We start from the raw sequence: 24,897 nt of genomic DNA, 5'->3' as shown, positions 1-24,897 counted from the left end.
CTGTGGACTGCCTCCCTTCCAACAAGTAGCAATAAAAAGATTTCCAGCTTCCTTAGTGTTAGCACCCAGTGAGGGGAGGTGGAGCACAGGTGAAACAAGGTCTATGCAATGTGGGAAGGCTTAGAGCACTGTCTGGGTCTGAAGCTATGAACAACACTGTTGGCAGCACGGACTGTTTCTTTTCCATTTTTCCAGGTTTTCCCTAGTATATATTGCATTACTTATCCCATGCAGTGCCTTTTAAGTCTGTGTAAGCAGCACTGTGCTTTTCCTTCCAACAAAGCTTAAACCAGCCAGCCAGTTTCACCAGTTACATACTCACTTTTTTCCTCAGGATTCTAACAAAGAAAAAAAATGTTTTTGACCTTTCTGGCCTTTTTGTCTTCCCTTTCTCCTTAGGAAATTGCCCCTTCTCATGAATTAGCAAGGAAAGCCACCCATTGATCAACAAGCCACAACAACGATGGCAAGACAGGATACGACAGTGGTTCTGGCAGCTGGAATGAAAAATGAATCTGCCTGTGTCTAGCTGGCCAATTCAAAACCAGGTTAACAGTACCTGAAATTCATCACTATCTAATGTCTTCGTGAAATGAGACTCATGTCAGTTTAATTTAATAGGCCAGGTTGAAAAATGCGACAGTTCAATAATTGATTCATGAGTGGATCAGACATTGCTGCCTCGGGGGTGGCAGCATCCACCGAAGGGTGGGGACGACGGCTGGGGCAGGAACAGCTTTTGCGTCTCTAGATCCAACCCGCGAGTCGCTTAGACGCCCCCGCCTGTATCTGCACCATTGCAGCCCACTGGCAGAGCGGGCGGGCGGGCCCAGGATGCACTCTCCGTGGACAGCAAACACACCCTACATTACCTGTTAGGAGCATAAGCAGGGGGGACTCATATTGTAGATGTCTGTAGTGTATATTCTGCTGGGAATAAACCCAAGACTACATGGTACAGAGCTGTCAACCAGGCACTTTCTGCAAGCACTAAATTCACTAAATAAATAAAGGGAGAAAGGGGAGATGAGAGTCCTTTTGTCTCTTTCAAAGATGTTCTTGCTTTCTGACTTTCTTCAGGCCAGATATGTGCAAGCTTCCCTCCCTATCAGATACCTGGAACAGCAGTTAGCTCTGCTGCTGTTTCTCCCTCCTGCTCTTCCATCCCCCCGTCTCCTTTTCTTTGATAGTATGTACTCGTGCACCATCTTTTTCAAAGTGTTTCCCAGTTCATGCTAAGAACCTTGCAGTAACTCCATAATGCATGTCAACAGAGAATCATACTTAGATTATGTTTGTACAGTACTTGTCTGCTTTTCATGCACATTATAAACACATAGGCATGATAAGCTATGCTGCACTATTACACAGTATCAATATGTAAGATAAATTCACTTTTAACACTTACTAAACCTCTCTGCTATCATTAAACTCAAACTTTACCAGAAAATAGTAGTTATTCAAACAGACTTTGCATAATCTATGGTGCTCCTCAATGTGTACAATGCATTCCACCTTTGGAAAGCAGGTATTTTAGATGGAAAAGAAGTTTAAGGAATATTACAGAGTTACTTGTTTTCAAAAAGTTCCTTCCAAAGCCTCGCTTAGACAAAACATGGTGCAAGCACACAAAGCAGCTGCGATCTGGGACTTACCAAGTCTTCTCTGGGACTACCAAGCTGTCTGCAGCTCAGGGTTTTGACTACCCAATTGCTCTTCTACGTGTAGAAATTTTCCAACGAAATCCCTGCTTACAATTTTGCTGAAGTATTGTTCTGCTGTGTTTTAAATGAAAATAATAGCACTACAAACAAGAGGTCAAACTGCAGCATTTTGGGTCTACCAGTGGTGCTTTCTTCCTTCTAGTTACTCTCAGGTAAAGTGCAACCTTGCTCCCAAGACCAACGCTCTTGTGGCCCCGGCCTCCAGCTGGGTTGCACCAGGACACATTACCAAACAGCAGGGCTGGCACATGCTCAGCCTTCAGCTGCCCTTGTCCAGGGCAGCTGGCATCACCGTCTTCGGAAATCAACAACCCCACCTTGACCTACTATTGCTATTGCCATCAAAAGAACTGAAGTGGCATTTTTTCAGTTTATCTTCAGATGACATAAACATTTCTTCCACTACGAAACTAAACCTAATGGAAGTAGATGAGAGACAGAAGAAGCAAAAGAAATTCATGAGCCTGTTCTGCTTTTTATGAAAGTAATCAAACTTGGACACTCCTGAAGCACACAAGGCCAATGTCATCAAGATAACTGAAGTATAAAAATTATCCAAAAACATAACAAAAAACCTGTTCTCTTTTTAAATATGCTTGGGCATTATCTCAGTTGCTTTTTTTTTCTGGACACAAAAATGAGGTTTGACTCAATTTTGGATTAAGGTTTAATATCCAGACAATGTATAAACAGTAGTCATTCATTAACCCCAATGAATGTAATGAAATAGAGTATACTACCATAAGAACTACTAAACAGAAACTTCTAAATATACAGACACATGCTGGAAATAACACAGGAACAAAACAGTATGTGTAGCTGAAAGAGAAGAACTAGTCTGCTTCACAAGGCAGGATTTACACAGTGTTGCCCTTGTAATCCCCACTGAACAGCATCCTGCAGACAAGTAGGACATACTTTCACGCCCGTAACGGAGAGCTGCTGTACCTAGACCCAGTTTTAGTGCTGTAATTGAGACACAGTATTTTAAAGCTGCTGCTGACCATCACAGCTATTACTGAGAGTTTACTGTCCTCGGCACTTACACTGCATCAGCACCTTGGGCTCAGGCCAGCTCAGGTTGCTGAGCTCTAAGAGTTTACAGGCACCCGGTAAACTCTCAGAAAATGACCGTTCCTGCCCCCAAGAGCTTGCCGTGTTAAGGCTCGCAGAGCAATGCCATTAGTTCTTACAGCTTCCAGGCTGCTGCTGCTGCTTTTGAACTCACTGGCCTACAGCTTGATCTTCCCAATTTATTTTTGTTTTGTTTTGCTTATGAAGACTTGTAGAGCTGTCACCTCCAGGAAAACACTGAGTGAAAAGTCTGCTGCCTGAAAAGTGCAAAAGCAAACTCAGCAGCTTTGTGCTTGAAATGAACCCTTAAATTCATATTATGTGCTGCGCCAAAACTTAGGCTGGCTGCCACTGCCTTCTTGTTAAATCGCGAGGGACAGATCCTCACCTAGTGTAAACTGGCAGCACAGCAAGGTCAGAATCTGTCCCAAGTCGTCTTGAGATTAAAATATAAACAGAACACAATTCAGGTAAACGCATTTTTATACTTGTAATGGTGAATAAAAATGTTTATGCTTGATGTTACCCTGTCAGAAGCAGTAGATCAGTTTGCTGTCTCAGAGAGAGCACACTGCTTACTCTGTGAGCAAAACGATCCACAATTGTGGTTTGCTAAAGATCCCAGTTTCAGTAGTGCCATGGAGAAAGTGCAGATTAAGAGCACTTCCAAGGTACTTGTATCTCTCCTTCAGGAGCATGCACATACCACTCAGAGTTGTTTGAGACAATCAAACGCTCACGGAGACGGTTAAATTTGGACTTACCTGTGAGGCCTGTTCTTTCACGTAACAACCAGGTTCTCCATTCACATGTGACATATTTCCCGGTACAGGCCTAGAGGTCCACCTGGGCAACAAGGACTTTATTTGGAGCACATGGTGTTATGTGTCACCACTTTCTCTCAGATTAACTTATACACTAAAATTAATTTCAGTAATTCTTCTGCTAATACTTGTCTCTTCAGACAAAAAGAGATTTAGAAAGAAATCCAAATGAAAAGCACTGCAGAAACACTCAAATCTTTTGGAATTATTTTAAAAGCCAAACAGATAAACTATGCCAAGTATAATCATGCAGCAATTCTGGAAAGGAAACATTTTCTGGTGTCTTTGGCCCCATGGCAATGGCCCCATCTTGTTTCCCAGTTATTTTTAATGCATGTTGTACACAGTAAATAAGGATGGAGATGGGGAAGAGAAGCGGGGAAAACACTAGTCAGTCTCCTCTTAGGAAAATAAGACTTAATTAAAAAGTCTGCCATTGCTCTGCACTTAATTAGGGCTAACACTGCTGTTAATAAGTTTCTGATTGATAGTAAACCTGATGTCAGCACAGAAAACTACTTACTTGGTTCAAAGATGCTGATAGTTTCATACAGAAAAAAAGTTCTGTTTTATAATTGTGCATAATGTTAATATTTGAAACATCCTTAAGGGTGATTGTACCCATTAAAATTTCATATGTGAAATGAGAAATAAATGAATTGGTGTTGCATTTTTAAAGGGTCGGATTACTGTTGATTAAAGCTTTGTCTACACTCAAAATTTCCCCGTAGAACAGCTCTACTGGTGGTTGTAATAATAGGAGGACAAGCAAAGATGGGCTGACAGCAACCACCACCATTTAAATTACAATGTCATACAGATCTGATCTGTAATGGGTTATACAAGACTGTGGTTTTAATATGGATGTTACAGTTAATATTACCAGCCTAACTACTGCTATGGAGTGTGTGATAGAAAAAATGAAAGAAAAAGCCAATATAGACATAGTCAGAAAGTTGGTGTTTGTCAGTAAAGCTGAGTTACAGATAAGAGTATTTAGGCACAGCAGGGTAATCTGAATGCTACGATGGATTCTCATGCTACCTTAGAAGTTAAATAACAAGCAAAAATAAGTGAAGGTGAAGACTAAGTGGATGGACAGAGCAAGAGAGAGAAAGATGAGTAACAGAATGTGGAAGTCGAGAAGGGAGCATTTGAGGATGATAAACTTGAGGATGGAACTAGGGGAGAAGAGAAACAAGGTCCCAGAGAATAAAGAGAAACATGAAATTCCCATGCAATCTACTTTTAATTTTTAAATAGGTCTCCTCCACGTAGCAAATACAGTGAAGAGACTAAAGTAAGCTCTGACGGTTGAAAGGGAGACACAGAGAAAAGCCACATCAAAAGCAGAAACAAGAAAGAGATTTGCAGAAGAAGAACAAAAATCTTCTTACAAATGAGAAAAAAAAGCACAGAAAATGCTGGCATTGAAAAGGAGTGAAAAAAGGCTTAAAGGAAAGCATAAGGAAGAAAAAGGAAAAATACATGGAGCTTATTGCAAGAGCTCTGTTTTGTTTAACAAGAGGTTTAATCTTAGCAGTCACTGATATACTGGAAGTTTCTTCTCCAGCCTTTGGGAAGAACCATTGCCTCTTTGGGAACTGCAGCAGCAGGGAGGCCCCAGCCCCGCGGCAGCACTGCTGCAGAGCTTTACAGCCCGCTTCTCGCTGCAGCCCTCCCTGAGCCAGCCCGGCGCCAGCAGGAGGCCGGCTTCAGCTGCACGAGCCCTTCTGACAGCCTGCGGCCCTCTCCCACGAGTCCACTCCTGCACAGGACACACTAGGACGGACAGAGACGGGACTGGGGCACATCTGGTCTGTGGCAGAAAAGAAAGCAAGCTGTGGAAAGAAAGAACAACATCTGAATCAAATCCAGAACTGCGGAGAAAGGAGGGAAGGAGTGAAATCAGAGCAGTGAGATCAAAGTCAAGTCTGTTGAGGAGCTGGCCACAAAAGGTGTGTTCTAGCTAAAATACCTGAAGTAATACTTCAGGATGGAAGACTGCATTCATGACAAGTAAATAACTCACTTTCTACAGGAAAATTGTACTTACTGTATTCTGCTAGTGCTGTAAAACTGACATAACCCTTTGATGTGAAACAGTAGGTTTTCAAGCTTCCTTGGTTCAAAAGAGCAGTGGTGGTAACCAACCTCAGCATGTCAGCTGGGCTTCTAAAAACTTCATCTGTGCTAGAAAAGAGCGCCTCTGAAAACAGGATACCTGCACCCTCGGCACTGTACCACATCAGGGAGGGCACTTCGCTGCTCTGCAGCTTCGGCGATCAGGTGGGACTGCTCTGAGGCTGGCTAACGATGCAGCCGCTGTTTTAACAGAGCGAGTCCGGCCATGCCCTTCGAGGGACTGTCTCGCTACATGAAAAGAATGAGCGGCATCGGTTAACAGCCCAGGAGATAGTTATTCAGGCCACAATCTGACCTATCATTTTGGTGTCATGAGAACCAGAAAGCAGTCTGGACTTCGTAAAAGATTTGATCCACTTCAAATAAAAACAGTGTGACTATTAGAGCCAGTGTGTGAAGGAGACTTAGCTGCTGTGTGAGCACACAACAAAAAGGAAAGGAAAACTTCCTGCTTAATGTGAAATTCTTACTGCATTCAGTCAGGAAAGTATAGAAATTTGTGACCTTCTTAAACTTGCTGCATTTTGCAAGGTGAAAACATAAACTAGAGGATTAATATTCCAAAAAGATGCTTGTTTATACACACAAATACTTTCTTCAGTGAGAATCAGTGATGTATTACCCTTTTAATATTACATGATGTCAAAAGCTCTTAATTAGTTTATTGTAAATAAGATCTCTCCAAGTTTTCAGGTATCTTCAGAGAAAGAATTTGGCTTTTAAATAAAATTATTTAACAAATAAAATCAAGGCTGTAACATCGCTAAGAGGAACTCTACGATTATTGTGGAGAAAGGAAGAGATTTGAGCAGTTGGTGTCTCCTCAAATTGTCTCAGCAGAACTACTTGAATAATATGTAACACAGAATGAGCATATATTGAAGGAAATTATTCTTGACCAACTAAGTGTGTACACTATTTGCTCACATAATGCACCAGAATGCCAGTCTACCAGTAAGATCTGTCCTTAAAGAATGGCATTGCCTTTGGAACAGTAAATCACATTGTATTTTATATAAATGTATAATAAACCTAAGCTCATCCTTTTGAAAATGAAGATTAACTAACTTGTAAAGGTCATTATTCTAACACCTGTTTTAGTTAAAGAACTTAATCAACGCACTAGAAATTCAGTAGTGAGAACCATAGCAATTCCATTGTACTTAAAAATACATCTCCCATTTGTCAAGCTTAAAATAAGTTCTGCTTAAAAATAAGCAACTGACAGCAACCTAAAATAGTAGGAACAAATTCCAGACTGAAGCACTTGTGCTGTAATGCCTAGAGCAAATTTATAAGCAATTTCCTAGAATATTGTCACAGTGTAAAGCACACAGTTATCAGGAATCCCTGGCCTCATTTTTCCCCTTAAATGTTTGTGACAAAACTAAAGAAAGTAAATGCAAGTAAAACACAGGAAAATGGATTTGTGAAAGCAAACTGCCTACCTGGCATGATGCCTGTTAGTAGAGAACAAATAAATTACATACATTTTTAGACAATTCTATAATTTGTACTCTGACAAAAATACTATCAGTGGATGTCCTCTTACAGGTTAGGAGTTCACACTGCTGTCAGATTTTCTTCAATGTTAAAGGAAAGCTAAAGCTTTCTGATTAAAGGGTCCAGAAGTAAAAAGACAAACAGTTCAGGATATATTTGTCCATCCTTATAAAGTCTGCTCATTTTGGCACAAGTAATAGTTGTTTACTCTGAAGTCGTTCAGAGCTGAGGGATACCCTATGATTTCTTTTTGGATCGGAGTGCGACAGCAGGCTTCTGCAGGTTTTTATTTCCCAGTCCCTGGGCTGAAGGCCCTACGGACTTGTCCAGTTCTCCCTTCTTCTGTTGACACTCCAGATTCCGCTTTGAAATTGATACTGGAGATGTTGACCTACCTGCAGAGGACTGTAATTTAAAACAACAAAATTAAAGACTACATCTTTTTATACTCACTCGAAAGGTGGGAACAACACAAATAAGAACAAAGTAGTGCAACAGCAAACAACAATAAAATACTATGCCAGTTTTATTCTACTATAGCATATATCATAAAAATACGTCAAAATAAGATCATAAAAAAATAAAAGAACTGCATTATAAAAGATATTTTAAATCTCTCTTTATGGTACATAGAGAGAAGCTTCTTACATTTAAACTTTAAATACCATCTTTAGGAGATGAACTTTCCTGTCTTAACAACTGTATATGACTATGTCTCTGATTTTAATTTTCACTAGCTAGGCTTCTGAAGCAAGATCACAGTTATTAATTCATCACAATGTTCAAATACAATTTGAAATTGTATCTTCATCTTTCCTTAAGTATGAGGTTGTTCCTTGATATTTATTTCTTTGATCTGTTTTGTGGTTAAAACTCAGCCTATGGGCATATCAATGGTCTTAATTAGACCAAGACTTATTCTCTGGTTTACAAGTTACTCATCTTGCTGTAAGATTTATTACTTTGGAAAAACAGACAAAATTAGTAGAAGAGCTGAATTTTCCTGGGTACATATCTTTAATTGATAAGAATTGGTGATTTTAGTAGCATAATAATGATTTATACCAACTAAAGAGCTAAGCCTTTTTTTTTCTTCACTATAGTAACAATTACTTGACTTGCAAAAATATCACTCTCTAAATTGCTCCTTGTAACACAAGCAATACTAAGTACTAACAGATTAAGTGGTCTCACATTTTTAAAGCCTAAAAACATGCTCCTAAATCTACAGGTGGAAATGCAAATATCCAAGCCCCTGTCACCTCAAAGGGAAATAGCAGGTCCTCAACATTCTGTTTCCTGCCTGAACGTTAAACAATATTTTACCAGGAAAATATGACAACTGGTCTTTAATTATGCGTTATTTTATCTGTTAATTAAAAAAAAAATCTTTCAATAAAGTGCTAGCAAGGGCACTTGAGAAACTACTCACAGCACTGGAAGTCTTGGGGGTCACGTTCTTCTTTTTAAGTGTTCCATTTGGTGAAGCGGGTGTGCTACTTTTTTTCTTGCTGATCTGTGGAACAAGACTGAAGGGTCTGAAGCAATAAGCTGATATATTTGGGGGACTTAAAAAGGCCCTAGAGAACTTGCATCAATGAAGTAATTGTGAACATGGATCTATTCAGGGGAAAGGAACAGTCCAGATAATTGACAACATCTGTATGTTCATCATCAGTAAAATTCTTACACCTAAGCTCCTGGAAATGTGCTAAGCACGCTTTTCCCCTTGGGCAAAATCATAATCCTTCTCCACTGCAGAGCACAGAGAAACAGGCTTCATAAAGAAAAAGAAATAAAAAAGGTAAAGCATTTAAAGGAAAATAATCTAAAGCAGGTTTGTTTACATGATCCTCAATTCAGAACTGGCAGTTGCAGTTCTGTGTACAGGGAAAGTGACCTTGAGCACTGCCAGTTCTCTGGAATCGCTGGCTGGACAAGCAGTGGTAGCCAAAAAGCCCAAGATGCTAAGCACTGTTGAGATGAGTATTGAGAACAAGACAATACATACCTTTTTTTGTAATATATAAAACCTTGGTGCATCTGTATTTTTAACACTGTGCACAGTTCTGGACTCCACAACTCAAGAACGACACAGTGGAGTTAGAAGAGGTGTAGAAAACGGCCACTATCAAAGTGATGGAGAACCAATATATGAGGAGAGATTTTAAGGCTGTAACTCTTCAGTTTAGCAAGAAGGTGACTGAGGTGGGATATGACTGAGATTTTGTTTAATTAAGAATGTTGAACTGTTTGGCAAATCCTATACTTCGCAAATGAAGGAGTATTTGATGAAACTAATAGAAGATCTCTTTAAAACACGGGTGGGGGGGGGTGGGGGGAGTATTTATTTACACAGAAAGTAGTGCATTTCTGGATCCTGCAGCCTTGGGCAGCTATAGAGGCAGACAGTATCGGCCTATTCAAAAAGGAACGAGGTGTATTCATTGACAACAGGTCCATAATGAATACTGTAAGGATTAGGTTGGGATGTACCTTCTAACAACACTAAGAACAATTCTGGATACCAGGTCACTACCCAGGAGGAAAGAGCTGGGCTTCCACATTCTCCCAAATAGCATTTCCCATTGTCACTGTCAGAGACGGAGCGCTAAGCTAGACGATCTGACCCCGTATAGAGTTCTGTACCTTCTCAGGTTTTGTCTATTTTGCTTGATAGACAAAAAGACCAACGTTTGGAAAGATCAGTTCTTCACAATGCCTTTGTGACTTCCTATGTAATGATTTGGAAGGAAATAGTGCTGTCAGGGAGAGACATCCTATGTAATTCTTCTGCTGGGTACTGTGGTCCAACTGACAACTTACTTGCAGGAGCAATTACAGCTTTATCTCCATACAGCTGTGCTGCATTCTGGGTATCACAGATTTTTTTCCCCCTATACTGTGAAAATCTTTGTGCCAAGTCCTGCCTTTTATCTTGTGTGGGAAAGAAGGAAGAGAGGGGAAAGAAAGAGAGGGGAAAGATAAGCAAACTCCAATAAAAGAACACCCTAAAACACAAGTATTGCCGTGATTAACTTGTATGTATGTGGTCCATACAGTGTAATGTAAAACACAGCTTTTGGCCTCTATCTGTGGAAGGAGCACCAGGGTTCCCCAAAGGATACCCAGAATAGTCCTGAGAAAGGAAGTGCCTGCAGACAGCATGCTCAGAAAGAAGAGGAAACTGAAGTCCCCTGCAACTCGTATCCCATGTCTCGGCCAGCACAAAAAAGAGCAGTAGCACTAGTATCACCACCTCTACCTCCTCATGGCCCATCTCTAAGAAAAAGTAATTTTCAGTATGTTTTAAAGAAATCTTACTCTATTATAGTCTGGAAACACTCCCTGACCTAGCCATTCAAAGGGACCTTGGTAGAAAAATGTCCCCCTACCAAGGCTAGACATTTCTGGGCAACCCGGCACACAAAATCTTGTTGCCCAAGGATCCTGAAAGTGAAGAATGCAGTTTTGGTATTTCCAGTTGGAGCTGCCATGTAACAGAATTTCCAGAACTGTGATTTTGATTTTGGCATCTACAGTGTATTTAAGTCTTTTATTTTCTTTTTTTCATCTATACTCACTTCTAATTCATGCAATAATATTCAGCTATAATAAATATGCATTATTAGCTCATATCAAAAGCTCATTCTATGCTAAGTAGACCCTTTTTGAAAGCAGAACCCATCCAGTATTAATAATGATGCCTTCAGCCAGTGGCGCAGCTTGCTGCCTTGTGACTATCAATCTGAGAGCCTTAGAGGTCACAGCTAATGTAGAATCCTTAGTATTTTCATTATGGTTTTTCTTTGCTTCAGTTGAAGGATTGAGAGAGGCACTATGAAAGAAAATTCAGTACCTTGGGCAATTGCCTAAAGAAATCAAATGACTATCCCAAATATTAAACTTTGGACTTTGTTATTAATAGTGGCTTATACATTTGTTGCTTATGAACCATCATTTTCTTTCTTTTTTTTCCTCCTCCTCCCCATTAGCATCCCAAGATGGCTACTTATATTACTCAGAGGGAATATATATGAGCTGTCTATAAAAGATTCCTCTCCATTGCCCCTGAATATTGCTATCTTAAGATCCTACCTTTTCTGTCACATTCTTACAAACACACACCTCTACTTGAAGAGAATGAACAGGAGCCATTATGTGTTAGGGACTTCTGGTATTCTGGGTCAGTATGGTTTCCCAACGTACACAGCATTTAAATGATACCGTACAGTGCAAACTTCACCATATTTCTGTTCTTACACAACATATTAATGTTTCACCAGAGACAGCAGTTGTCCCTTGCATCAGGTCCTGCCCAACATTTCCTAATTCACTCTTAATTCTACTTATCACTTACTTTGCCTTGTATTTTCAAAATACTGCATTCAGCCTCACCTGTTTCACTGCCGTGGAGGATTTATTGCCCCCATTCTCTGTTTCAGCTTCTGCACCAAGTTTTACGTAACCATTGTTCCTGGTAGAACTTTCTTGTGCTTCACTGATTTCCTTCGGTTGGCAAGCAGTAGCTGGGTTATTTGATTCTTCTTCTACACTGCATACTTCACCAATGTCCAGATTATTATTCCATTCCTTCATCAACTCCAAGACATTACATGGTCTCTGGACAGCACGTGTGTCACCCTAGACAGAAGAACAGATTTTATTAATATTTGACTGTACCGAATCTAGGGCATATTATTAAAAATGTAAAATGAGCGTAGTGGCCCTACTCGTTATAAGCCACGGACTTTAAGCCACACTCAGAAACAAAAAATCTTTTCCAGATGCTGATCATCACGTAAGCAGTCCTGACATCCCACCTCTTTACTAAAGTCAGGAGGAAAGATCTTTCCCCTACAACACCTTCAACTACAGATCTCAAATATTTGCAAAGGAATTTTGACCTCTAAATTCTTCCCGTCTCTTTCTAAAACCACCACAATAACAACAAAATCAACGAGCCCAAGCATGGCTCTGCGATTTTTCCACTGCCTATGTTTCTGTATCCATCAGTATTTCTTTATGCCATATGGCATGTAATCATCGTCTAGACAACACTCCCATTTTATTTAGCCTAACCTGGAATGGGCAGTGAATCAGTCTGTGGGTTCAAAAACAAAAATTTCACAGAAGTAACACTTCTTGTTAGACTTGTTGGGCTCCTGTCCTCTCAGCTCACATGATACAATTGAAATACTTTTTATTTGATTCCTTTGGTCATTCAGTAAAGCTGGCGATCATGTGCCTGAAAGTTTTGAGAGAAAGGAGTGCATAGTGCAAGCAAAGTTTGGACTCTGTGCCAGAGCTGGCCTGTTAATTATTTTTAAGGCATAATAATTTGCATTAATGTCACCAATCTTCTGAGGATCTCAGAGCATTTCACTAAGAGCAGGGATAGTTTTCTAACTATACCGTTACTAAATAGTTTATCTGCACTGTACAGACTAGTAAACTGCATCACAGAAAACAGAATTATTATGGCCTTTTCTGAGGTTATACAGTGGATCCAACAGAGGAAGGAGGTCAGCAACAGAAGACATTTTTTCAGAGCTCCTTCCCCCATACTAGCCTAACAATTCTTACCTCAAACCTAGGTTTTGTTTTCTTTTACCTAAGAACTAGTACTTACAAAATATTTCCTTTATTTAAATAGACGGCTCTGCATAGATATGTACCAAATGATCAAGGAAGAAACATTCACAGCCATTAGGAAGGTATCATTTGATTTTAAAAAGCAAACTCATATTTTGCAGAAGCAAATTTACATTTGCAATTACGATAACTGTGGGCAAAACTGATGGCACAGATTTTAACTACCTCTTTTGCAAGAATAATTATGTAGTTAAACATGTAGAGTGCAGTGAATTGTTCCCACAAAATCAGAGGTTGAGTTTAGGCCTTTTTAAAAGATCCAGGCCTTACAGAGTGCCAGATAATTGTGTACCACCTAACAGAGGGCGTTTATTTCCTGACAGTTTTTAAGAAAATAGAACCATTTAAGCTAATTATCTGCATTGGCTCATTTGAACACCTGTTGCGTTTAATTCACTAGCATCTGAGGCCAACTGTGGGTAAAACAACAGAGGTTACTAGCTGACAGATGCTACTGTTTCAGCTTCTTTTGTTTCTGTATCAGCTTTTTTCTCTCAATCTTTAGGAAGTAAATTTTAGCAGGATTCAAGACAGAAATGCAGAGATGTCCTACTATTTATGGAGAAGACTGTGAAGTATTTTCTCCTTGAACACATCTAGCATTCCTAGAAATACAGTTTCAGTTTGATAAGCACCACTGTTTTGCTAATCTTAGCAGCACATTCACCGATTGAAAAATACCACAGAGAACACGCTGAAGTGATTATTTTCAAGAGCTGTTCAGAGCATGAGTCCAGAGTATTTTAGGTGCTACATGAAGGGCCAGAAGTTGGCTAATGGTATTAGAAAAAAAGATTTTAGGTAACACAGGTAAACCAAGAGCATGCAACAAAATTGTTAAATTCTTGATTCATTCTCTGACACTCAGAATCAAATAAACATGCTACTGAAATAATTAAAACATTGTAAAGGTAAATAGAAGAGCCTTCCAATTAGGTATGATATTCAAGAAATGGAAGAATAAGATACCTAAAAAAAATACTCAAAATTGCTACATGTCACAAGGAAAGTTGGCAGAGGCAGAGAAAAGTTCCGAGACATACAGAAAGGTCCTAGATTTGAAAAACAAAAACTCCGTAACTACAGACAGGGCAAAATGGAGCAACTGTCTTGCCTGCTTTCTTGATTTTTCCTATTCAGAACAAAGCTAAAGACAAATGCTCTTAATTTAGTTTAGTACAGCTCGAGTATAACTGTCAATTCAAAAAAGGTGATTCTGATCTACAGAAAATCTGAACAAAAGATAACTAGGATGGAATAGAGTTACAAGGATAGCAATAAACCAACAAGTAATTATAGATTATAAAAACAAAAGGGAACTTGTGTGGTAGAAGAATACTGTGGAGAGCATCACGCAACTACTTTTTATTTTGAGATATGAAAATAGAATGTATTATTTTACTGGAAGCAAAAGTGTTGAAGTTTTTTCAAGATCCGTATTTTCTACAGAGCTAAGGTGTATGCGAGAGATTAAATCCCCTTGTAGTCTTAATATTTTAATCCTTATCATTCTTCTCAGATGCACGCTCTACAGAATCACAGAAAACACTGCAGCACAGTGATCTTCTCGTATGTCATCCAACCCACTTGTCATCATCTCAGTCAAGGGCAAAAAAAGAGCAATGCTGTGCTCTCATCCAGTTTCTGCCTTTGCTTCTAGACAAAGTTATACTGCATACTGAGCCTGGGTCTCCTGCATCTTCATTAAATACTCTGACCACCAGGTTACCATGCAAAAGGATCGCATCTCTGCCAGCTGTTAACAGAGAGTCGTGGTGTTGATTACAGTCTGTACAGAAAATCATCAGCTGTGCTCTGCAGGCAGAGGGATCAAATCAAAGACTGCAATGTGATTTTCTGAAGGTCTGAGGTTTCTAAATCCTCAGGCTTTGCTGCCCAGCACTGCCTAGGGAGGGAGCTCTAGGTGCACAAAAAGATGCATCTCCAGACAGCTAAGAAAATTTAAAATGAGAGGTTTTCTTATTACAGGGAGAGTCCTAAGAAGATTTCTTTTCAGAATCACTAGGAATCTTTAGGCACCTAAGTACTTCATTACATCATTTTTTTTAAAACCTTGCATAACTTTGGAAACATGCTTAAATAATTTGCAAAACAAGAAAATACATATATTCTTTCTGCTGAACTGGGGTTATATGTCAGAATGCAAAGGATCTGGTCTTTGAGTGTTTTGTTTACTTGCAAATGTCAATCTATACCTGAAGAAACAAGAAATCTCACCGTATGCATAAACTTTATATTCAGGATCTTGCTTTTACTCTCTAGTCAAGCAGACTCCTACACTTGTACACTTCACCAAAAATCATAGCAATAAACAAAAAATTCTACATCAGAGTTCACCTTCAAAATACTCAATAAACAAAAAATTCTACATCAGAGTTCACCTTCAAAACATTCAAAAGCTATTGCAAGAAAAAAACTAATCGGAGAGGGGAAAAAAAAAAACAACCCAACAATCTCCCTCTCTGTGTGAAAACACTAACTTCTGTTATACTAGCCCCAAGAAAATATTACATTTTTATTGTGGGAAGTGAAGCAAAGGAGACAGAGTATTCTTACGCTTAAAATACATTATGATCCATATAACATGTAGCATTAGGCAGAAAAAAAATGGAATACAGTACATTTTAAAATACCTAGTTTAACACACTGATTGGAAATTATAGTATTAAACCAAAATATATGCATCTATATAAATTCATTGAAAAATAAGGTTTACCCTATGCTTCATGAATATTATACTTAGTAAGTAAAAGCACAGTCCTGCAGATCATGCAGAAACAACACTTAGGTAATATGAACTTTGTCTTTGTTAACGATATTCTGCTATTCTATCATCTATTTGGCTTTTATTTTTTAGCAGCTATAAAAAGCTGGTAAAGTTGTAACAGGTATAAAGCTCAGAATAAGCAAAACTAGTAACAGAACTGCATTAATTAGGGTTTCTGGTAAATGATTAATCATCAACTCTTTGCATAGCCCACGGCCAAAACTATATGTGGTCTCAAACCGACATCACACAAACCTCTGGAGGTAACCACCAACTAAAATAGAACTTGAGGTCATTTGTTTAGCTGTAAGTACACTGTAATTTTTAAATGAGAATTTTTATTGTTAAAGTACAGTTCTGGAATAAGTTCTCTTGCATCTGCGTTTGAAATGTCAGTTTTAATTATACAGAATGACTTGTGACTTTATAAGTTTTTGGTACAGATGGTAGGGATTTCCTGGTGGGAGACTGTGGTGCCAAATGCATTAACTTCTATGCAGAAGCTCATGTGTCACTTGGCATCAAGGGGTTAATTTTTTTACACGTGGAATTCTCTACATGATAATGCACTTTTGTGGTCCCCATCTGGCTATTGTAAAATCACAAAGGCTATGAAGGCACAAGCATGCGGCAGAAACGGATGTCCTGATTTCCAGTGGTACCAAGTATCTGCAGCTCCTGCTGAAATAACATGGGAGCCACGGGTGCTCTGCGGTTGTGAAAACCAGGCCACATTAAGGTATCTTAAGGAACAATTCCGCTCAGAGTAACTTCTCACTTTAAGTCCCTGTTTCTTCTCTCTAGACTCCTCTTAAAAATCTAAGTTTCTTATTAGAAAATGAAAAGCATTTAACTAACACTTCTAGCATCACAATAAGTAATACATACGAAAACCATAAGCAGTATAGGAAAAGGCAATAAAGGCAACTGAGAGCTTCAACTGAAACAAGCAGATGGAAGGTACAAAACAACAACAGAGACTCCCCATCACAGACAGTCTAACGAAGCATCTAATATGCTAAAAGCATCTGCTCCTGGCCACTGATGAAGATATCAGACAGATGAGAAAGACCTTTGATACCAACTTGTACAACTATTCTGATGTTCTTAGCTCCTTACACACACACACACAAAAAAAAGTAAATGAAGTAAAAAGTTTAATAAAAAGAAATTGCAAGTCTCAGTACTGAACAGAGATTTGGAATGCATTTAATAACTGAAGTGCTAAACAAGCTCCTTTTGTTTTTATGAAAATAGGCACGTTAGTTGAAACCATTTTTCAAGCAAGTTAGTAGAGTCACAGCAGGACACAAGGAGGCCACAGGCACAGTAGGTGCACGTGGGCAGCACTGAAACCAACGGAGCAAGTTGAACCAAGTACCATCCATGAGCAGACTGACTGCCCAGCACATTCACAGCAGGTTGGAACTACTGCTCACAGGCAGATGGCTGTCAAAGTCTCCTTTCAAACCGGAGACTCAGCAACCTCTGCCTTAAAATGGCACTGAAAGTCAACTAGCACTAACACAGGGATATTTAGAGATCAAAATGTCTCCTTGCAATTCTGTGGCAAGAGGAAACATTGACTGGCCACATACAGGAAAGCTAGAAGGAGCTAGAAGGAGATATCACTGTCTGAAGCACTATCTGATCCACAAAGTTCTCCTTTAAGGTAGCAGCTTTAAATTGTGCTAGGAGCAGAGCAGCTGGAGGAACAAATAGATTCAGTGTCTTTGCATAGCTCCTTTCCGCCTGCATTCATTTCTGACCAAAGAACACCTGCAGATGCTCTCCATAACACCACACTTTGTAGGAGGCTCTCCAGTGCAAGGAAATTCTGCCAGCAGTCTGCAATGAAAACATCTCAACATCTGTAAACATCCAAACAAACTTGATGATGAAGCCAAATTATTTCTCTGTGTTAAAATTAATGTTTAAAGGTATTGCACATTTACTGTGAAAGTGCAAATGAAAAGACAACTAATATGGGCTTGAGTTTGTAGATATTTTATAACTAAGTGGGCTACAATCTAGTTTTTCATTGAAGAAAAGCCTAGTAAGTTAAAATCTACCATGCCTGAACTGTTGTATAATATGAAGAGGAAGAATGGTTTATTATGAATTACAGCAAGGTTTTGTTTTACTTCTACATATAGTTATGTTATCCTATGGAAATTACTCTCAAACTTAATGAATATATGTGGTGATAAGTCATAAAATCACACAAATAGTAGTTTCCCACACCTGCAGCTTAATGAAGCAAGGACAGTAAGGTACTTATAGTATTGTAGGGCAGAACTAGGATGAATACTGTCTGATTTTTTCAGGTGTTTTTAGAATTATCATATTTGCTTGTGGCTTCTCTCTCACACACAAGGATGCATGCAAACTTTGAGAAAAAGTTTTCTGTTCATCTGTAGTCAATTAGCAGGAAAAGAAAGATGGGTATCCTAGTCCAGAATGGTTCTTTGTAGATGAAGGTGTGAGGGAAAATCATTTGGTCCATTTTAAACAGTACAGAAATTTATCCTCCCAGGTAACAGAATATTTTCAAATGATTCACACAAGCTTCTCTTTCTACATGGTATTGATCCCAGCTAGAGGAGAAAGCAAGGCTTGTTATCATCAGTGTTACCTTGGAGTAGCAAACATACCTATTCCTTCTGTTTTAATCTCAGTGAAGTGCAAAATAGGGCAACTGTTTCAACAAACAGCTGAAAGTTCAATATTTTCACAGCACCATGTTCTGCACCCCAGGCAGGAAGGTAGGAACTTCCAGGTCCCCTCCTAGAACTATAATTCACTTGCCTTCAAAATGGCCAAATTTCCCTGTAAGTCAATCCTCTGCAAATTTGGAAAGAAAAAAAATTCCTACAGTTACAAGAATGCTGTGAGAATGCATTAAACATGACCTGAACCCATATTTCCAAATTAAGTTAAAACATGCACACAGTCATGTGAAGTGGGTCTGGATGAGTCCAATGTCATGCAGTATATGCTTGTTATGGGGCTAATCAGAAGCCAGTGTGATACAAACAAAACATGCCAAATCTGCGTCTGGGGCTCTGGATAAGGCCCCTACAGGTTGCCTTTTTTTTTTTTTTTTCTTCCCCTTTTTCACTTTACTGGTTTGCACAGAAGAAGAACAGCATTCTCACATACAAGGCCAGGTAAGTACAGGGTAGAGGAAAAGGTGAACAAATTAGAACTCAAAACTCACCGTTATCCACTGGTTATCAAGTAACTCATTAGCTGTGATTCGGTGAGCAGGATCTACTCTCAGAAGTAGTCTCAATACTTGTTTTGCTATGAAAAAAAAAAACACCCTTTGATATATTTCATTTCTGTTACCAGTAACAACTCAATACACTTTCAACTGAGTGCTTTAATTCAGCAAAGAATACTTTACTTACAATGCTATGAAATTATTTGATGATATCATTTATGTGAATTTATTTCTTAGCATCAATTTCACTTTTCAGAAAAAGCATACTACTTAAAGGCAAAAAAAAAAGAGATCAAAACTACACTTATGGAATTCACTGCAATACTATCAGCACTTGTTTTGTGAGAGTACTGTGTACTTACCAGCCTCACTAACTGTTTCCCAAACTGTATTTTTAAAGCACAGGTCTCCCTTTCTTATTAGTTCAAAAAGCTTTTCTTCTAAGCTTGCTATAAAAGGAGGTTCACCACACAGTCTGTAAGAAAATTAGGGTCAGTGAATGAAAACCTACTATTTTTCACTGGTGAGGCAGAAACTATGTATTATAGGATCACTGTGAAATCAAAAAGTTAGCAGGACTGCCAAAGCTTTAGAAGAACTCCACAAAAGCGACTCAAGTTCTGAAAAATATGTCACTCAGAGACTTAAGGGAAAGAGGTTACAAGGTTAAAAGGTGATTTGATCTTGGTCACTATGTATCCACACAGGGAGAAGATAATTGATACTATATGGATTTTTAAACTAGGAGTCAAAGATATAAAAAGATCCAACTACTGAAAATAGAAGCTAGAAAAAAAAAGTGAAATTAAACTGAAAATACAATATTTTGCTATTCACTCATCCCAATCACTCATCCAAATGGGTTAACTGAAAGCTAACCCACTGTCAACATGCAGTATTTCTGTCACGGAAATTTGCTACATAAACTTCACATTTACTGTTTCTTTCGATGTGCTTCATGCGAAAACATTACTTTCCATTTAAAAAAGTCAACAATTCTATCCCAACAAACAACTACATTTCAATAATAACTATCACTAATCTATGATCCCACTGTTTTTAGATTAGTGACCCTCCAGTAAGTTTGTAATGATCAGAAGAACTAAAACAACAAGAAACAGCACATTTCCCTCAACTTAAAGCAGTTAAATCCAAATCAGCAATTTTTCTAAAAGGCACTTTTTGGATCAACTACAGATCACTGGCTCAATATAGGAATGGCTTGATAAAATAAGTCTGTAGAATAAAATGTACAGAAGAAGTCAAACTGGTCATACACAGTGGATGTTTGTGTCCTTAAGTTTGAATACACAGCTGCACTGTTCAAAAAGTGATAAATTCAGTCCCAAGAAAATATACTGGAAACATCAGAAATATTCTAAGGGATACCCCAAGTGTCCATGTTAAAGAGTACATATATTTGCAAAAATATATGTTGATTGCATTCTTGCATTGTATGTATTTCTTGCTATTTTGAGTAAAATACTTAAGCAAATATGGTGTTAGAATGTCTGTTAATTCAATTAACAATTCAATTTCTGTATCTTCTGCTTCCCTTATGCCAATTATATATATGTGGTAACAATAAAAAGGTAATACAGATGAAACTAAATTAAATGCACTCCTAAGAAAATATTTGTGGTAACAACCAAATTCAATGTTTCTACTTGCTTTGTATTTGGTTTCTGTGACTATTCCTGTTTACCAATAAAGATATTAATAGAAACATCATCTATAAATGATTATTAGAGAATATTCTTTGAAAGTAAATATTGATCTGTGTTCTACTAATCACATCATGAATGAAAAACTCTATCATGTGATTTGTGTTTCCAATCAAAACTAATAAAGACGGACTAAATTTATAACAAGATTTTACATCGAACTACTTGTGCACAACTGACATGCAAAGATTACACAGCAAATACCTTCAAGAAATGAATCTGCCTATTTGTGGCCATTTAAAATAAAGAGCCTAACTTAACCAAATAAATTATTTGCACCAAACTATGTTTTTAGCTCTACTCTCAAAACACAGAAGTAGCTACTGAAAATGTAGTTGTCACATCCTAGTGAAGGATGTCTGTCACTTTATATTAAAGATAACTCAAAAATGCTCTGGAATTTGTTTTATTGACTTCAATTTTTAAGGTAAAATACAAAGACTCATTTTATAGCACGTTTTTCTCCTAACTTTTAATCTCAAAATTACTTTTAACAAAAACTGTTCCACTTTCTTTATCCTCTGGTTTTCCCTTCCCAGTCTCCCTCTGACTTAAATTCACATGGAACTGAATTTAAAGAAATGAAAACGGGAAGAATGCATTTCTATACACTATCCTGTGCGTCCCGGCTGCTGACACAGCCACCGTTCTGTTATGCACAGGACTGAATTCTTTCCACACTAAAGGCAGTGACAGACAACGGATAACTTCAGCTGAAGATATCAAGTTAAGTAGATGAATGTATCACACAATGTGTGAAGAAAATTGCAAATGTGTGAAGAGATTTTCCTGTCTTTAGAAAGGAACAAAAACTACCATGTTTTCTTAATAAGCTTCTTATTACTGCAACGTAGGAAGTAATTTATCAGGCATCCTAGACTTTTTCAGTTACACCAAGGTTTTAGAGAAGTATTCTAGGGGCCACAGTCTCAGCACACGCTGGAGAACTACTGAGAAATTTGGTAGTGTAGAGTGCACAGGAAAAAGCAGCTCCTCGTCCTCTCCTGCTAGCATTTGGGCAGTACCCTCAACACGTGCTGGGCAGATGGACTCTTGCTCGTCTGCTCTATCAGTGTGCTGATATACCTTCATATTTTAACAGATTTTCTGTTTGTTGGTTACTATTGTTTATGTTTCTATTAGTGTACGTTAAAATAGAAATGAAATGGAAAACATAAAGTACACCTCAATTTAAATTACATATAAAAATCTGTCATGCTGGTATTGCCCCATTATGCAGAGGCAACCCTGTGCATTAACATTCATGAAAACAGAGTTCATGAGTCACCTCAGGGCTCCTGCTCCCCAGACAGGTAGAGACTGAGCCTGCCGCGGCAGTAACACCCTTGGCACCAAGACGGAACGTGCCGTCTGCACTGCCAAAGCGCTCTGGCAGCTAGCACGTTATGAGGGAGGCAGTAGCTGTAGCCCAGAAGGGTCAAAGTTGTGATGGTAGCAATAATGGCTGTAACAGCATCTTTAAGCCCATTAGAGGAGCACCAGAAGCACAAGCTATTATTCAGGAAAGCAAGAAAAGTAATTTGTAAAAACAGAATTAAAATCAGAAGACGATCTTATGGCTTTTGTATTACTATTTTCAAATTAAGCAATAAAAAGCAGTGTGAATTGTATTCTATTAATTCATACACAGTATTTTCATTCTTGTGTAGTAGACACAACAAGGGGTGAACTAATGTTATTTTGTTCTGACACTATTGTGATTACAAAATGCTAATTTTAAAAAATATTTATATTGCTAATTAAGGAAGAAGGTCAGAAGTTCTGAGCTCTGGCTGCAATCAACACAGTTCACTGCTCTGAATTTTACAAGTTCTGAGCTGTGAAATGTGCTGATTGCAGGCACTGTTCAGGATTCTTATTAGCCAATCAAACCATCCAATTTCAACTGCCCATTTTATAATATATTTCTGTTGTACTATGTTGTGCAAATCCTACTACCATGATGCAAACATTAATATCACAAAGTACAGCAATAAAACTCATTTTGTATCAGCATAAATTTTAGAAATAAACAAAACAAAGGCAATAAAGCTACAAACACTTCATCATGCTGACACAAGAAGAAAAATGCACTAATTGTACAGAAAAGAAACTGAAGAACCAGTATAGAGTGGGAAAAAAAAAAAATCAGAGACTCCCCAAAAGATGAGGTTATGAAACTGCACGGTATGTCCAAAGTCTTCAGTTATAAAAGAACTAGGTTATATATTACAAAAGTAAGAGAATCATAGTACAGCAAAAATACGAACAAATGAAATGGCAAGAGGTAATGTTCTAAAACATTTGCTTTAAAGCATCATCTAGCACTGAGAGAAGAAAAAGGCTGAAAGAGGTAAAAAAAACCATGCAAATATATTATGAGAAGAAAAAACAGCCTCTGCACACAACGTGACATTTTAATTCTCAGTTTTAACTGCATCATGCAAACAGGTATTTATACACTTTGCTTCATTTTGTTTTTAATTACTGGGATATGTTTACACGGTATTTGGTGGTATATGCAAGATAAGATTTTTTCAGAGAGGAGTTGTTATTTTGGAACTAAGACAAATCTTACAACCATGAGACTTCAGTAAAAATACGCATGCATTCCAGCAAATGTAGAGTTTCATTTCCTCCTCTAAATAGCAGCAGGCTTTGCTAACTTCCAAAGGACACAGGCAATCTGTACGAGGAGACCTGGCAGCCTTTGAACATCATAGTTCATGGAGTTACTGCGCACACACACAGGCGGAGAAGAAAAACTCTTACCTTGGTTTGAGCAATCCATCTGAGAATTTGACCAACAATCTGTACATCATAACTTACTTCCCATACATACCTCCAGCCAGCATATACAAAAGAAAGGTCTAAACTCTAAGTCTAGTTTTAGAGTGTTACACTGCAATATTCGTTAATATTGTGTTATTTCATGATTATAAAATAGTTCATAAATCAAAAAAATCAGTTTTTAACACTGAACTGTGTGTTTTACTTCCTTTTGAATAGAAATTTGTAATGTTTACATGCAAGCAATTATTAGAGTACAGTAATTTGTTAAGATTTAGCACACAGGTTTACTTTATATTTCAATGCCAAATTGTAAGCACTTGTATTATAAATGGGTCTGTACATTCTATATTAGTTTTACAAGCTACTTACAGCATGTACATAATGACACCTATGCTCCAAATGTCACACTGTTGGCTGTAGTCATGGGCACTAATAACTTCAGGGGCTGCCAACCAAGCAGAAAAAATAATATTAATAATACAAAAAAAAAAAAAAAACTTTTAAATGCTTAAACACAAAGCATGAAGAATGTGCCGATGTGGTATAATTTATTCCCATATGTAGAGAGGAACCAACAGCAGATGTTTAAATGAATAATGTACAGACCTTAACAATTCATGCTGATATGTCCTCACTTTTATCATTTAGCTGTTAAGGGGCGGTGATATCGTGACGTTAGCTTAGTTAACTTAGTCTTGTTTTTCCCCACAGTAAGTTATTACAGCAGTATTCATAAAGCACTGGCTTGAAGGACTGCAAGATATCGTATGAACTTCATTTTTTCCCCAGAAATAAGTGCAGCCTATAAAAATACCCATTTTTTGCAAGACACAAGAGTCTCTGTTTGCACTAATACATCACACAGTGAACAAAATCAATGCCAAAATACTCTAAAAAATTATTCAAATTGATCTATTTATATCCTGGAATAAAAACTCACACATTATAATCTATTCATTAATAACTTTATATTGTTTCAGTCACATGTCAAAGGTGCTACTTTGGGGCCATCTTACTGTTATCTTATCTCCTACATCATGGTAAATGGAGTATTGAGATCACAGCAAAACCTGTGGTCTTCACTTCCAGAATCAATGACGACAACATGGTTTGCCCTAAGACGAAACAGAAAACTAATTCCTTTCCGTAAGAGGAGCACTAATGACAGAGACTAATTTATTTGGTGTTTTCCTACCAACTCAAAAAGTTTGGTTAACTATCATCTCAGTTTTTAATGTTTTATGTAGGTAACAAGTTTCAGACATTTATTTATTAGATAAAGGAACTAAAAGATATACTCAATGGTTCGATAATACCACAACTGGCAAATCAAGACTTCAAAGGAGATTTTTATTATTAGTATCACCAAATTGGTGAAAAACTATGAATCCAAATATTACCTCATTTTTAGTATATTATTTTGAGAACATTTTAAACCAGC

At 37.9% G+C, this 24,897-nt stretch overlaps 1 protein-coding gene across 5 annotated transcripts in view; it reads right to left on the bottom strand.

Annotated features, from left to right (window-relative positions):
• Positions 1 to 4,852: 4,852 nt before the first annotated feature.
• The window catches only part of STK33 (serine/threonine kinase 33), a 67,061-nt gene continuing 47,016 nt past the window's right edge, over positions 4,853 to 24,897 (bottom strand). For 2 of the 5 annotated variants that reach the window (XM_062576543.1, XM_062576544.1), the window contains exons 13-17: positions 23,826 to 23,901; positions 19,302 to 19,414; positions 18,934 to 19,019; positions 11,669 to 11,914; positions 4,853 to 5,441 (exon numbers count right to left, since the gene is read on the bottom strand). In XM_062576543.1, the coding sequence (XP_062432527.1) occupies positions 5,166 to 5,441; positions 11,669 to 11,914; positions 18,934 to 19,019; positions 19,302 to 19,414; positions 23,826 to 23,901 (797 nt within the window). In that variant the 3' untranslated portion in view covers positions 4,853 to 5,165. Of the gene's footprint in view, positions 5,464 to 6,348; positions 7,676 to 8,702; positions 8,787 to 11,668; positions 11,915 to 18,933; positions 19,020 to 19,301; positions 19,415 to 23,825; positions 23,902 to 24,897 lie in introns of those variants that run through there. The other 3 variants (XM_062576546.1, XM_062576548.1, XM_062576547.1) reach the window with 3 other exon arrangements.

Source organism: Rhea pennata, chromosome 5 (assembly GCF_028389875.1).
Source record: "Rhea pennata isolate bPtePen1 chromosome 5, bPtePen1.pri, whole genome shotgun sequence".
NCBI classification, from domain to species: domain Eukaryota; kingdom Metazoa; phylum Chordata; class Aves; order Rheiformes; family Rheidae; genus Rhea; species Rhea pennata.
This window is presented reverse-complemented; position numbering and strand designations above follow the sequence as displayed.